The sequence below is a fragment of the Mesocricetus auratus genome, unplaced genomic scaffold, assembly GCF_017639785.1.
Source record: "Mesocricetus auratus isolate SY011 unplaced genomic scaffold, BCM_Maur_2.0 Super-Scaffold_100021, whole genome shotgun sequence".
Lineage (NCBI taxonomy): Eukaryota > Metazoa > Chordata > Mammalia > Rodentia > Cricetidae > Mesocricetus > Mesocricetus auratus.
In genome coordinates, this window is record NW_024429202.1 from 18,103,686 (window position 1) to 18,119,745 (window position 16,060).

General features: G+C 41.4%; 1 protein-coding gene across 1 annotated transcript in view; it reads left to right on the forward strand.

Annotated features, from left to right (window-relative positions):
- Window positions 1-16,060, forward strand: part of Col9a1 (collagen type IX alpha 1 chain) — an 82,961-nt gene that overhangs the window by 6,515 nt on the left and 60,386 nt on the right. The window contains 6 exon segments of the mRNA XM_005086519.3: window positions 2,027-2,423; window positions 12,580-12,663; window positions 13,408-13,431; window positions 14,828-14,902; window positions 15,229-15,264; window positions 15,388-15,450. Of these exon segments, the coding sequence (XP_005086576.1) occupies window positions 2,027-2,423; window positions 12,580-12,663; window positions 13,408-13,431; window positions 14,828-14,902; window positions 15,229-15,264; window positions 15,388-15,450 (679 nt within the window).

Consider the following 16,060-nt stretch of genomic DNA (forward strand, 5'->3'; position numbering starts at 1 on the left):
AGAGGCATGATTCTGCTTCATTTCATTCTTTATTTTGGGCATAATATCTTTTCGTTCTTAACTACCATTTACAAACGTGTTATGCTTGTTTTCTTTTACAATGCAGATCTTAACTGTCTTGGTATTAAGGTCATAAACAAATATTTCAAGTTTTTAAGACTTTTGAATCTTGTATTCAAACCCATATGGTTCTCCATTTAAGGTACTTCATGAAGATTGGAATACAATAAATCATTTATACACCCAACTTCTTCTAAATTATGTATGTTGTTGGGTTTGCTTATTGATAGGCATAGCATATTTTCAAGAACGGATTCTTGGGTGTTTAAAAATACATTAGGCTGCCTGTTCTATGTGTTAGGTTTCAGAGATTTAACAGTCTTTGGTAAACACTGATATGTATATTTTATTCATATGAATAATGAGGTAAATTTCCTTTCTTCCCCTCTTAACATAACTAGTATACTCTAAAATATTATTAACATGTTAGTCACAGTAACATTTGTATACATATTCACATGATCTTCATATGTGTGGAGAGAGATACACACACAGGTACCCTTGGTATGTCAGTGCGTGTAAGAATGAGGTATTCTATGAGTGTTCCAAATGAATACATCTATAAATTGAGAACTTTGGTTTGTTTTTAAGAGATTATTTTGGAATTGGTTTGGATCCAAAAATATAAAATCAAAGGAAGTGCGACAAGTCAATTGAGAAAAATTATATTTAAAACAAGTATCTGGAGTGATGTGGTTGTTTGTTCTATTATGGAAAAAATAGGACTTTAGACAGTTCTTTTGTATTTCTCTTCTGTATTCTAAAGTGTTTTTAAAAGCACATGCAAAAACTTCTATATACTTTTACAAGTAAGTGTGTGTGTGTGTGTGTGTGTGTGTGTGCAGATGCATGTACATGCATCCTATGTTTCAATTCACTAAATGCCACATATATGAAATCAATACCCATTGTGATATTTCTCCTTGCCTTCCTTTTCTTCATTCTTTGTAAGAAGGGAGCTAATACAGAAGTTTGACCTAAAAGAAGGTGGTTTGAAACTCTGGATCTTAGTGCCTATTTGTTTTCAATTTTCTTATTAGCAAACACATTTCCCTAACATCTAGTTTTTTCTAGCGTTTCTTTCTTGTTGAGGAATTTCCTTATACATAGAAGAAGATATAAAGGATGTGGAAAGGTGACATTAACATTGAAAACCCCTAAGCTTCTTGTTTCAGCAGAAGATCTGTAGATCAGGGTAGATAGAAAAGGCATGTCTTAGAGACACTGCTGGTTTTAGCTTCCATTTAAAGCAGTGAAGAAAGTAGCTATGTTGTAACACTTAGTTGGCAGACTGAAAAGGGATGGGGATGGAGTAGGGAGTGAAGTGTTGGTCACCCATTTCTCATTACAAATCCAGTGACAAACAGCTACTATCATACTTTGAAATCCCTGAAAAAACGACATCCTTAATGTGAAGGAGCCCTTAAATGGATGCTGTGTAGTTGGTTACTAATTCTCAAAATGTTTATGCGGGTCTAGAATAATACAATTTTTGAGGCTAGCCTAGCAATTATAAAAATACAAATAATTTTAACCTATGTACAATATTAAAACCCACTCTAATTACATGGTTTTTATAAGCTAGTAGAGTCGATTTAGACTTTAACCCTCTCTATCACTTTTGAAGGAAATGTTACTCGGACATTGCAAGAATGTGGGTGGGATGGCATTGCTGAATGGTGGCTTTTTGGGTAGAATAAATAATCATATTGTTGAGAACCTTTTCTAACTATGTGGGAGGTGTTTTAAAAACTGTATTTTAAGGTGGAGCATTGATAAGCATGAATGATTGAACTCTGAAGGTCTGTACAGGATGTCATCAAAGAACAAATTCCACGCAGTTTTCCTTCACTGTAGCCTTTCTGCCGGACTAGAATTTAAAAATCACATAAACACCGGAAATGGTAAATGTGTATAAGCACAGAAAACAAGGTTTATATTTATTATTTTCAATTTTTTTACTCAGGCATTTGTATCCCAGTGGACTGCCCGAAGAGTATTCCTTTTTAACCACTTTTCGGATGACTGGAAGCACACTCGAAAAGAACTGGAACATTTGGCAAATCCAGGATTCCTCAGGGAAGGAGCAAGTTGGCGTGAAGATAAACGGCCAAACGAAGTCTGTTGCATTTTCATACAAGGGAGCAGACGGAAGTCTCCAGTCGGCAGACTTTTCAAATTCGCCGTCCTTGTTCGACTCCCAGTGGCACAAGATCATGATCGGTGTGGAAAGGACCAGTGCCACACTTTTCATCGACTGTGTCAGGATCGAATCCTTACCTATAAAGCCAAGAGGCCAGGTTGATACTGACGGCTTTGCTGTACTGGGAAAGCTTGCGGACAATCCTCGGGTTTCTGTCCCTGTAAGTATAAAATCACAAAGTACAACCACAATTCTAGTTGAAGACAAACCCAGGGGGCTAAAGCTCAACACCCCAGACATCTTGGATCACCGGATATAGTGCATGCAATGAATAGTTATTCACTTTGTAATGTTTATCAAATATGTCACATCACTGATTCAAAAAGCCTTCATTGCCAGTTGTGAGTGCTTATATGTTGAGCAGTAATCTTTTTTTAAATTTAATTTAAATTAGAAACAAGTTTTCTTTACGTGTCAATCCCAGCTCCCTCTCCCTCCCCCAACCACTCTTCCAATGCCCACTCCACTCTCCAAGGAGGGTGAGGCCCTTCATGGAGGATCTCAAGAGTCTGTCATATGATCTGGGGCAGGGCCTAGGTCCTCTCCCATGTGTCCAGGTGGAGACAGCATCCCTCCACAGTGGAATGGGTTCCCAAAGTCCATCTGGATGACAGGGCTAAATGCTGATATATTGCCTGAGGCCCCAAAGGATGCTGAGGCCTCCTGACTGACACCCACATTCAGGGGGTCTGGATCAGTCCCATGCTGGCCTCTCAGCCATCAGTCTGGGGTCTATGAACTCTCCCTTGTTCAGGTCAGCTGTTTCTGTGGGTTTCACCCGCCAAATCTTAACCCTTTTGCTCATCACTCCTCCTTCTCTGCAGCTGGGTTCCAGGAGGTCAGTTCAGTGTTTAGCTGTGGGTGTCGAGCAGGTAATCTTAAAGGAGGTTAAGGACATCTTGGAGTTAAGGTGTTATACACCCACCCGGAGCATCCATTAGCCTTTGAGACAATTTACAAGGAGACCCACACTAGTGTAGTGCATATCATGTATATATAATGAATTTGAATTTTTCAAATGAGATTAGAGATAAATCACGAATTCGCTTAGTCAAGGAATCCATCATTTTTGGAAGCAATAAGTTTTGAAAGGGAAGGATTTGAAGTGGCAGAAGAAAGGAAGATATCATAGAAGATAACTGAGGGAAAACCATTCAAGAATAAGTAGGATGCATCCAAGAGTCTGGAGACTGGTTGACTTGAGCAATATGAATGTGTATAATTGGAGTGTTTGTGAGAGGTGGGTGAAGGCTAGTCAATGCACATGGTAAGATGTAAAGTTGAGAAGTCGTATGGTGTTTGATAAGCAAGAATGAAAAGCATGTAGATGGTGCGATATATATTTAGACCTAGGCTTTGTGTGATAGTGGAAAAGAGAAGAATTTAAAAATAATTTTTATTTTTAGTATGTATATTTGTGTCTGGTCATATGAATGCAGTGTCCTTGGACACCAGAGAGGGCATTGGATTTCCTGGTTCTAGAGCTACAGATGATTATGAGTAACCTGATGTGGGAGCTGAATTCTGGTCCTCACCCAAAGCGGTATAGGTTTTTAACCACTGAATCATTGCTCTTATCTGAAGCAAAGAATTTTAAAGCTCTGTTCATCATTTTACTGTAGAAGTCCATCATTATGAAAAAAAAAAGACTTCAAAATTGTATCAACTGGTACCTTCTAGTGCTATCATTTTGAACACAGAGTAGCAATTCTTTAGGAGTATTTTATAGCATTTTGATGGTAATTTAAAAATACAACCTTAGAGGGTAAGGATTCTTTCAGAGAAACAGAAGGGGATAAAATTCAATATAAGTAAACTGTTGACACTAATCTTATCTTCTACTATATGGAACTATTATATTCTAGTCACAGAGTCTATGTCATAGAGGGTGTAAGGGTGACACGGTGGTTTTGAATTGTTTCTGTGCACTTCTCTTGGAAAAAGAGGCTATCGGGGATCTCAGTAATGGAATTGTTCAAATAGCTTGTTTTTACAGGAAGAGTTGTGATTAGTGTGAAAGTTGGTGTGAAATTTCTATATTCCGTGATAGACAGGAAGCAATTTGTAACTGCCACATTACTGCTCTGGCTTGTAGACTCTTGAGAAAGTATTTCTTCGTCTAAGGAGTCATCACACTTCAAGTGGCTGGGTTAGAAAGCTGATGTGGCCACTGTTGTGAAATGCTCAAATTCTGTGCAGCAGGAACTTGGAAATGACCCTGGAGTGGTTTTCAGACAATGCCACCTCTGTGATGCCAGTGCCATTTCGGGACACGGGCTAGGGAGTGAAGGTCTTAACACCTTCTCAAGGTGGCTGAGTGTCAGTTGCTTAAAAATGGATTTGTTGAAAGTCTTAGAGCTCTGCCTTTTGGGTGCTATTAAAGATGTCTTTCAATTGTTTTATTTCCAGAGTGGTGAAGTCCCAATATTATGTAATTTTGCTATATATGCCCTAGCCAGTTGTAGATTTTCTGACAAATCTAGTCTCACTCGACAATGCAGCGAAGTTTAAGTTGTTATCTTCTGTTTTTTTTTCTGTGCATGTAGGAATGCAGCTAATAATCTAGCATCTGGTTTGACACCATGCTTCTGGTACAGTAAGGAGCTTTTCTAAGTCATTATGCTGTCACCAGTGTTAAAAGGACTTGGCATAGGCATGTGCAATGTTTTCCCTTTCAGATGAATTCTGGACCCTTGACCCCTTCCTGGAAACAAAAGAGATCAGAGCCTAAATCCCTACTGAAGTTAAATATTGGGTGGTGATGGTGGTAGTAATGATGGTAACACTGATAATTAGATGGAAACTATAGGCAAAAAACAAACCCTACCTCCATTAAAGACATCACGATGACAACATCAAACTCAAACTTTTCCTTAATGTAGCCATCTCCCTTTCCCCCATCTGCTTCCTTCTTACCCAACTCTTCCTTCTTCTTTTGCTCCTCCTCCCTAGGAGAAAATTATAAATGAGAAGTCCATTTATCCTTCAAAAATCATCTTAGTGTCTTTAATATAACAATTAGAAGTTTTCATAACCTGGATTTTCTAATTTTCTGATCTTTAGGACAATTTTGTAAGATAACCCATGCAGATAGTACCCTTTCCACTTACCCAGTTAAATAAACTATTTTGAGTAGGTTTACTGGCTTGTAAGAAACAGAATTAGTTATTAAATTTGTAATTTACTTTATTTTCTTTTGTTTCACCTAGCTTTCTTTTGGGGAAAAAGTACATTTTATGGGTATTGTGGTTCACTTTTTAGGCAGTGTCAGGTCGATCTCTGTGAGTTTAAGACCAGCCATATGAGTATAGGGAGTTCAAGGCCAGCCTCATGGCTACATGGTGAGACCCTGTCTTAAAAATAGGAAGAAAGAAAGGAAGGAAGACACATGTGAAGAAATATTCTTACTTGGGAAGGCATTTATGATTTGCATAGTTTTTTTTAGAATTTACTCTTCAGCACAATAAAACAAAACAAATGTTAAGAAATAAAGGAAGATTGAGGAGGACAATATGTGTCCTTAAACATTAATCCTCTTTGTTTATTGATTCAGCTAAGTTTTATTGGATGCTTATCTGCTACGTGTACAGAGTCAAGCAAGTCACAGACGTTGCTTTCTCCTGGCTATGCAGAATGAGGTAGCCATACAAGCAAGGAATGATATGAAGCATGAACAGCACAATGGTATTGAAATGTGCCAGGCAGGCAGTTGAGCAAGCACCTCAGTGACATCAGTCAGGGTAGAAGGGTTGCAACGGAAGGTCAGGGAGCCTCACTACAGGACATGGTGTCTGAGAGGAATCCTGGAGAGGAGAAGAAATTGTATTTGAGACGGACAGATTTTCATTTGGAAATTCATATATACTAATTCATTCCTTTCTAAACCTATAAAGACTTCTTATACTATCTCTAATTGTTTAAAATTAAAGCGGCTGAGCCATAAGTCTTCAAAGTCCAAGTGCCCATGAATTGCCCTAGACCCTTGTTTTTGCATCATAGCCTGTCATCTTAGGCTTTTCTTCAATTTGCCTAACATCTGAAGTTGCTGGGAATTATTGACAACCACTGCCAACTATATGTTTCCTTTCAGGTCTTAAAAGGTGATGGCTAATGCATATGCTTCTCTAGGCATGGTGTTCTGGTTATCAGATGGCTCAGAGTCCCTTTGATGACTCAAAAAAAAAGTGATGGCTAGTGATACACATATATCTTGAAAGGCAGAAAACCCATACCAATGGGTCACCTGTCTCTCAGTTTGGAGATAGCAAGTATCACTTTCTAGGAATTTTTAAGTTAAAAAATAACATGAAATATCTTGAAACCAGAAAGGCAGTATTTTATGAGCATGACTGGATTGTTTTTAATCTTCAACATGTTCTATTGATTGAATATTTGTCTCAGGGTCAACACTTGCTTTTCTTTAGTAAATAAACCAAAATCTTTTCCCATAGGCGTTATCAGCTGTTGAAGGTAGGTATAAGAACTACTTAATAAAAATGAAACCTAAGCATTTGATGAATCGCTAATGCTGAAAGACTAACTTACGTTATAGCTGTTTGTGACTTTCCCCATTCATTTTATCTTGTGTTCCTTCTGTTTTCCTAAATTGGAAAAAAGAAAACAATTCCAACAAGCTTTCATGAGTGCTCACGTGGTCTACAATTCAAACACATTCTCTTCATTTGCAGTTATTTAGTGGGCTCAGAACATTTTATATTTTCCCTATGCATATCTGGAAGTTTGTTATTTTTTATTTTAAAGCAATAAATTCCTCATTTCCTATTCTCCCCTGTGCCTGTATTTTAGGATGATGTCATTTATCCCACTGCAAAGCTTGGTTCCCTGGCAGCTTACCATAAAAACATGTTATTTTATGACAGGTTCTTTATTGTTTGTTGTCAACATGATTACCTGGGAGAGTTATTTGTTACAGCTCTATTAGAAAACAAAGTTAGTCTTTCTCACTTTTCAGCAATGTTTGGTCTTGTTTGAGGGAGGATAAAAGTTTATGTGGATTTCCCCATATATAACTCAAATCATTCTTCTCTTTACCTGTGCAAGTTCCCAATAAATCGACGTAGAACCTGACAGATTTGATGTTATGACAAGTGTATTTTTGATGCCTTGTTGTAATTATTTTTCTTCAGATTCAGAGAAAAATGCCAGAGTGCGCAAAACCGTTGGTGGAAGGGCTATTTGTCTTCTTTACTCTGTAGCATTGGATTACATTGCCTACAAATGGGAAAACAATGCAAGTTTCATGAACAACAACCAGGGAGAATAAGTTTTGATGCCATGATCAGCATTTCTGGTATTTGAGAAATGTTGTAGGAAGTTATGGTTTTAGTGATTTAAGCAATGTACAATCCTTGTGTTCTGTTATTAACAGTCAACAACTACTTTAAAATTTTTAACTAAGGTACAGGATAACTTCAGGTCACTAAGAGGCCCAAAAGTAATGCCTAAATGGAGCTTACATTCTGGGGGAGGCACAAGGAGGAATTGAATAGTTCATAGTTTGTCAGGAAATCATAAATGCTATTAGGGAAAATGAAATTGAAAGTTGAAGTGGGACTCATTCAGAGGTAAACACTTTCGAAGGATCTGAGGTAATAACCTGTAGATCTCTTAGAGAGGAAGATTCCAGGAAGCAAGAACAGGAGTGACAAGGGACAAGTATTGGAGTTACCTGATATTTGAGTATTACTTGCAAAGCAGGGTGACTAGAAGAGGAAGTGAGAACTAGCCAATGAAGTTGCAGAAGCCACATCACTAAGCATCTGAGGGAAATGCTGAGCAGGCAGTTAGCTGTGAGCTTTTGAAGTTAAGGAGACAGGATCATGAAGGAGGGAACTCTGGGAGCTGTGAACATTTATGCACTATGAAAGCCATAAAGTCAAGTCATACATAGGTGTAACACTGAAGACTTATATTGAGGTAGTCAGGATTATTGCCACAGGGAGGGAGATTTAATGAAAAAGAAAGCGGCTGTGATAGAGGAGTGAAACCAATTGTCGAGCCCCGAAAATTGAGAGAAAACACCGATTCAAGGTGAATGCCACAACAATTATTTCAAATGCAAGAGAGGTCACATAAGACAATGACTGCCAGTTGACTGTCGGTTTTAAAGACCAATGAGAGTGATTGGATCAGGATGCAATGGCCTGGTGGGAATGGACATTCAGTTGGAAATGACTCAAGAGAAAATGAGGAGAGGTGTTGCAGACTGAGTACCAGCTGTTTTGAGTTTTGTAGAAGGAGGTGTAGAAAATAGGACAGCAGCAGGACAGGTTGTGGAATGAGCAGAGGGATTTATGTTCACTTGGCAGATATAGAACGCATTGTCATAGCTCAGTGAGTAGTACTTCTCGAAGCCTACTGTAATAGCTTCCTGCCTAAGGTATCAGACATGTATGACCAACTGACTCTTCATGAAGTGCCCTTTTAAATCCACCAACTTCTTAACCATGTTTATCCACTGAAGAGACATCTTTGATGATAACACCCTGAATACTGAAATTCCTTAGCTTAGAATTCATAGTGTGAAAAGTCTTGATATGTATTCTGCCCCAGCTAATCTGGGTCCTCCTCTGCATACTTTGTCCTCCCCATGGGCTTTGTCCTAGTCCCCTCTATTCAAAACCCCAGCTTTATCCTCTCATTTCCACGTGTGAAAATCTCAATTGCTGTTTGGACCCATTCATATATTATGTGTTACATGGTGACTTTAGCTAGAAAAACATTTTACCATTTCAAGTGCTGTAGCAATTATTGCTAAATTATTTTTAAGCACATATAGGGCCTTAAATAATACCTTTGTGTCCTCCATGGTATTTATATCCAAGCACACAATTTAATAAATGAATGTATCCCCAGTGTGTTAACTCCAGGTTGGACACTTTCTCCTTTCACCATTCTGCCTCAGCCTTTGGTATAATCTGCCCATATTTAACTATATTTTCAGCACGTGGTCTGAACTGCATGACTCCTTCTGCACAGAGTTGGGGAAACTCATGGTTCCAGGGCAGCTCAGAGGTCCCTGTGCAGTTCCTAGGAAATGTTATCTGGGAGAAGGCAGCATCTCATCAGAGGTGGCACATCGGGATGAGATCAGAACCCTTAGCATTTTAAAATATTTTGTCATTGACCATACAGCTTAATAAAGGTTTTAGCTTGTTAGAAAAAATTAGCTTAGGTGTTTAATACTGGAAAACTGTAAAAATAATTCCATTTATACAAAATCAAAACTTTTACCATTTTCAGTAATCTGGAGCTGAGTCCATCATCCAGCAAAATAAGTAGCAATGCCTATAGTCCTATAATAAAGACTAGAGTGTTGGCGTCTGGGCCCCAACATTGATGTCATTAGCTAAGCTCTACCCTCGCTTCAGAAATGAAATCATCTCAAGGATTTTTAGAGATGGGATATTAGGATAATGCCAAATCTGGACAGGTATAAGAAATTTCCAGTCACATCACTCCATTTCCTTTGATAGAAGGAGAAACATTTCCTGTTGAAAATGGTGATGCTTCCTAAGGTACATTATGTTTCTCTTAGTAGATTTTTAGAAGGTTCTGTTTCTCTATTCACATTTTTCTCCCCTCATGTTACAGACTGGGAACTGTTTGTGGAGAGGGGACTATCTGGCTGTCATAAACTATTTTTCCAGTGCTTGGTTTATCCTGGGCTTTAAAAAAATGTTGACCGAAAGCCTAAATTAAAATATTTGTCACATACATTTTGTCAGTGAGTATTCAAAGAGCAAAAGGATCCCACATATGAAAATGAGAACTCGGCATTTCAGCTGTACAATGAAAGTGACTTTTATAAAAGCATCCTGCCAATCTTCCTTCAAAATAATTAGCATGCAAATTGAAATTCATATTGCATGCCAGAAAATGGTTGTTGTATAGCTGATTATTAGTGCGTAGGAGGTGTTTATGTGAACACGCAGATGTGTTCAGAAGCCCTTGATCACATCGAACAGCCAGCTTGTATTCACAGATGAAATGCATTCCATTTCCCCATTTTCTGTGCCACAATTGCATTTTCTGCATATTTAAACAGGTGCACCAATTTATACGGAGAGTATTACATTTTGGGGATGACAGCTTAAAGAATTGCCTCACATTTGTAATAGGTAACTTCCATGGACTGTCTAAACAAAGGACTTAGGTTCCCTGGATAACCATATCATTAATGTTTATTAGGGTGCTGACTTTTCAAAACTAAAATCTCATGTACCTGTAGTGCATACCTAGTTTGCTGTGACCAATTCACATAAGACTTAATGGATAAAATTGTTCAGAGTAGTCTTTTATTTTGAAGATTGGGCATGAGGAATACGTCTTTTCATATTCTGGTTAAATGTTTGTGTAGTCCGTTGGGGAAACGGAATGATAATTCTCTTTTCCATGTGTCATTTTGCCATGCATATGAAGATGCAATTGCGTATAGCCACAGCTGTGAGTATTTAGAGGATGCTTCTGGGTGTGTTTCTATAACAAGCACACAAAATGGAGAAAGTTTTCAATCTTAATGGAAGTTTCTTAGTTCAGCCCTGGAGGTTCTAGAAGATGGTAGACATGAGTACATACAGCTTTAAGTTTTAGTTCTCACGTCTATCCCTCCTTAAAATAGATGATTGGTTAACAAATACATTGATTACCTGTTCTGAAAATATGACACATTATTGAGATACTGTGCTTATTCAGAAATGTCGGGAGGTTTGTAAAAAAAAATGATTGGTTTAATGTTCAGAAAGTTTAGAAATCCTCTGCCCTTTCTTAGCCATGTGAAGTACCACAAATGAGTTGACTTCTTTGTTCCACTTTGTCTGTGCCCAGCCGTAAGTGACATGCATTCTGCTGTCATTAAGTAAAAAACTATTCCAGTTCTACTTTTCATCTTCCTTTTAAAACTTCTACTGCAATTTAAAATAAAGCTCAAATATTGTTCCCCAGTAAATAAGACTGGTCTGATAAAGGTAGTGTTGGCTGAAGTGGTTTCTTCAGCTCTAAGAGGCTGTGTAGCTTGGCAAATTTTGGGGGAATGTCTTCATCCTATTATTAAGTCAGTACAGCACAATGCTCGTGCAATTTGTAAATAATTTTCCATCTTAAAGTATGTCCTGATGGCTTCTCAGCATTTTTTTCTTTAACTTAATTTGACTCTTGTTTTTCCCACCTCTTTATAAGAGGGGTGCTTATTCTCAACTTGTCTCTCCCTAGATTTATGGAAAATGAAGGATTTCTTTCTGCTTTGTCTCAGGTCCCATTCCTTATCCATTTTCTCCATTCAGATCTCAAATCTGGAGGTGTCTGCAGCAGTGGGGAAAATATATCTCTTATTTTTCTAGAGGTGGGAGGTCTAGAAGTCATTTGGTAGGTTGGAAAGAGTGGGGATCATAATGTGCTGAAAAGAAAGCCAGTGTTTAGATTCGAGATCCGATCACTTAACCAGCTGTCTACGGCCAGTAGCACTGACAGACCAAGAAAGAAGGAACTGATTTCAATTGCACAGCAAGGAAACTGCCTCCCCCACAAGATGGGCCAGCATGCCTTTCAAGCTTCTGGTGGGATTTGCAGGTTTTCTTGCCTTGTCCTTTGAGATTGCCTTCCGCTTTAGACCTGGCAACTCTTGGCTTCCTCTGTTTCTTCCTTGTTTTAATCTTCCTCCCATAAGAGCCTACTAAGAGTCTTAAAAGTTCTCAGCACTAGATTTCAAGTCTTTAGACGTCTATCTCTCTTCCAACAACGGATAGTAGCATACAGATCTGAACTACTTTGAACACTCTACTGCATTACCGAAGTTCTAGATTTCTCCACTACTTCATGGAGGATTTTTTTTTCTTCAGGACTAAATTTTGTTTCTTCTATCTGTTCTCCCTGTGGTCACCTCTTGCCATCTCTGTCTCTGGTCTCCCAGGTGAAGTTTCAGTTTAGCATGTTTCTTGGGGAGGAGATGGCAAGCTTTGGGCACTTCCTTGTCCTCTGTGGCCCACATTTTAATAGCATTCACTTTTGGCGGTTGTGGTAAGAAAAGAAACAGGAAGTCAGGGCCAATGGTCTGCTTCTAGTCCAGGGCTACACGGGATCGAATCAAAGCTAAGGACATCTGCCAATGAGCAGAGGATTTTGGAAAGGCTTCGAGACGTCTCCACTAGGAACCATGCTCAGGAAAAAGCAAGAGTTGTGCTTCACCGAGCTCAGAAGTTCAAAGGGTTACTGTTCTATTAAGAATTATAGAGCATACCAAAAACAACAACAACAACAAAACACCATCCCTTGACCTGCTCTCTGCTGTTTCCCACCAGTTTGAACTCCAGTGGATGGTGATCCATTGTGACCCACTGAGACCCAGGAGAGAAACCTGCCATGAGCTGCCAGTCAGAAGCACAGTGAGTCCTTGAACCACCTGCAAAAACTTCTCCCCATCTTGCCCTCTCCTCAGCACCAGTCTCTCCACATCCCCCCTCCCACTTTCTCTTTCCCTAGAGTCTGTCTTGCTATACTGACTAGCCCGGAATTAAAGGAACACAGGTCCTTCTTGCAACCTGTCTGTAGAAACGATCACCGAGCAGGCCGGTGTCTGATGCACTTGGCAGCTCAGCATCTCCAGAAGCACTGGGGGGGGGTCTGCCCCTCTGTAGAGCATGGACCCTTGGCAGGCTCCTGGCACAGCCCGAGGCTACACTGTGAGGGTGGGGTAGGGAAAGGCTGTGCATTCAAGTCTTGGTGCAGCTGCCAGGAGAGGGTTAACGGGGACTGTTGTCATTCTATCCCTCCTCCCTGGCCCGTTAGCTCTCCTCCAATCCCCAGGACCCTCTCCAGGCCATTCATAAACAGAAGGAACCTAGGTCACCCTGGCCGGGTACCTCTGCAACCACTACTCTGGGTGCATTTGGAGGTCCAAGTGTCACTTTATGCACCTAGCCAGGTCCAGAAGTCTAGAGGGCATCAAGCTGCAGAGCCCGGTCAGAGGATTATCAGAGAGCCACCAGGATGGCCTGGACTGCCTGGTCCCCTGGAGCCCTTGGGTGGCCACTGCTGCTGTCAGGGCTATGCTTATGTGCTGCTCAAGTAAGTTGTGTGCCTGCTTGCCGGGGCACTTTGTCACTCTCTCTCCATCTTTTTATCTGCAGCCCAGCCAGACCACCGATGATGAGGTAAGCTGGGGACAGAAAAGAATTACTTAAAAAATACTGCATTTTCCAAGGAAAGGTAGGTGCTGGTGAAGCTGTCTGGGTGAGAAGGCACAGAGAACCCTCAGGGCTCTCTGGCCAGCTGCCCTGCAGCCTGGAGCCCTTCCAGCAAGTAGGGTCTGAGTCTGAGCCTTAGATGACCCACTGATGTGGGAAAAGGGACCATTTCTCCCACTTGGATGCTGACACTAAAGGCGCAGTACTGGAGGTAACAGATGATTCAGCTGGGCTTACGTTTTAGCTTGCATCTTTTTGGTTTGCTTTGTTTTGTTGTTGTTGTTTACTCACTCTTCAGCCCAGGGTTCTACTCAAGGCTAGGTCTTGATGGTTAAGGTAGAAATTCAGGCAAGCTTTCTCCTGTTGCTGCAGGGAAACCACAAAACCCACTAGCAGTTCAGGAGTGGAGCCCGGCAGTCCTGGGTCCCGTCAGAACTCAAGCAAATTCTCCCCAGTCTCTCCCCCACCCTGCTCCTGGCAAGGGAGTGCAGCAGCCAGGCAGGGAGGCCATGGGAGGTTTGCATTTTCACTTACAGAGACCCCATTGTAACCTGTCTGGTCCTTGGAGTTCAGGAAAACAAAGTCTCCCTTGATGAAAGCAGCCTTCTTCTCTCTCCCTCTCCTCTCACCCCGCCTCCCTCTAGAAGCAGAGGGGGGGAAAAGTTCCCTAAAGAAACAAGTTTATACTGTTTCAGGCACCAGTATTCCCTGCAGACTCATAGAAACAGTTGTCTGCAAGTGACACACAGTGCTCACAATGCTAAGGGTCCCTCTGCAACTTGTGTAGCTTTTGAAGCAACGTGCAAAGACCCATTGTCAGGGAGTGTCATGTGAGGTCAGGCTCCTGAATTCCGGGCTCTTCTACCCCACACCTCCCAAACCTTATCCTCACCCCTACCCGGGCACGCCACCTGCTCCTGGTCTACGGGACAAGGAAAGGTTTGCAGCGGTAAAGTAACTATTTGTCCTGGGGCTGCTCCAGTCTTGCCTGCTGGATTTGAGACAAAAGATTGATATGCAGTGGCGGTATCAAATGGCCCCCACAGTCATTTCTTCATTTCTTTTTGGGGGAAAGTGGACATTAGATATCCCCTTCTTTTCAGTTCCCCTCTTTTTAATACATTCTGCGAAGGAGGGGCCAAGTGAACCCTACTTCCATTTGAAGGCATCACTCTACTCCACCCTGGACAGTTTACCTCATAGACGGTAGAAATACACTATATTTTGGTTCAATAACTTGTCCTCCACAAAGAGACATTCTTGTTGGTGTGTGTATGTGTGTGTGTGTTGGGGGGGTGGATCTTGTCTGGTTGCTCTCAGCCCACGTTATTCTCCATTAACCCCTGTGCTTTGTGTTTGGCAGAGAGGTCCTCCTGGTGAGCAGGGGCCTCCAGGGCCTCCTGGGCCTCCTGGAGTTCCGGGCATAGATGGCATTGATGTAAGTCTGTATCTCCTTTGTTCTGCAATTCAGATGGTTCTCCTACTTCTTAGGCTTTGGATGAGTTTTTAGAAAACACTAGTGGGTCCCTTCCTGTCACTCCTAATAATAGAAGCACGGGGAAGTTCTGGGTTGGGTGCTCTAGCCTGGGGATCATTAAAGAGGAGACCTAGTCCTGAACCTGTTGCTCCATGGGGCATGAACTTCTATCCTTAGGCCCTCCCCCTGGCTTCAGCCCCATGTCTTTGCTGTGTGCATGCTCGAGACTGTCCCGTGGGACCCCAGCTATCCTTGCTTATAGCTTTTACCCTTTTCTCTTTCTCCAGGGTGACCGAGGTCCGAAGGGTCCCGTGGGCCCTCCGGTAAGTTGACTAGCGTCTTGGAGCCTCCTTTCCTTCCTCAAGATGTGTTTTGTAGCCATGGGTGTTTGACAAGTCTCAACTTTGCTTCATTTTCTCTCCCTGCCCCCCTTTCTTCTTGCTTAGGGTCCACCCGGAGAACCGGGCAAGCCAGGAGCACCGGGCAAGCCAGGCACACCAGGCGCTGATGTGAGTAGTGTGTGTGTGTGTGTGTGTGTGTGTGAGAGAGAGAGAGAGAGAGAGAGAGAGAGAGAGAGAGAGAAAGACAGACTGACAGACAGACGGAGACACAGAGAGAGACAGCCAGCCAGAAACACACAGAGAGAGGGAAGAGAGAGAGCGAGAGACAGCGAGCAAGAGCGAGAGCGAGAGTGAGCGAGCGAGCGAGAGAGAGAGAGAGAGAGAGAGAGAGAGAGAGAGAGAGAGAGAGAGAGAGAGAGAGAGAGAGAGAGAGAGAATGCTGCTGTGGCACCCACCCTGCAAAATGTCATGGGAAGGTTCCACAGCACAAAGCTTTGACATCTTCTCAGAAAAATCTTGACTTTATGGGTTCCCATATAACAGTCACCCCTTATTCACCTATAAGCAATCACTTCCACTGTCTTCATAGGGGGGAAGGTGGTGGCATGTGGGTGCTGGTTAGGCCTCACAGTAGATGAGCTTTGCTTTCCTCTGGCATTCTCTAGATTAATTAGAAAGGATGGAGTAGGAGTGATAATGGCTCAGTGGTTAAGAACGTTGGCACTACTCATGCTGGGGACCAGGGTTCTATTTCCAGCACCCACAGAGCAGCTCACAA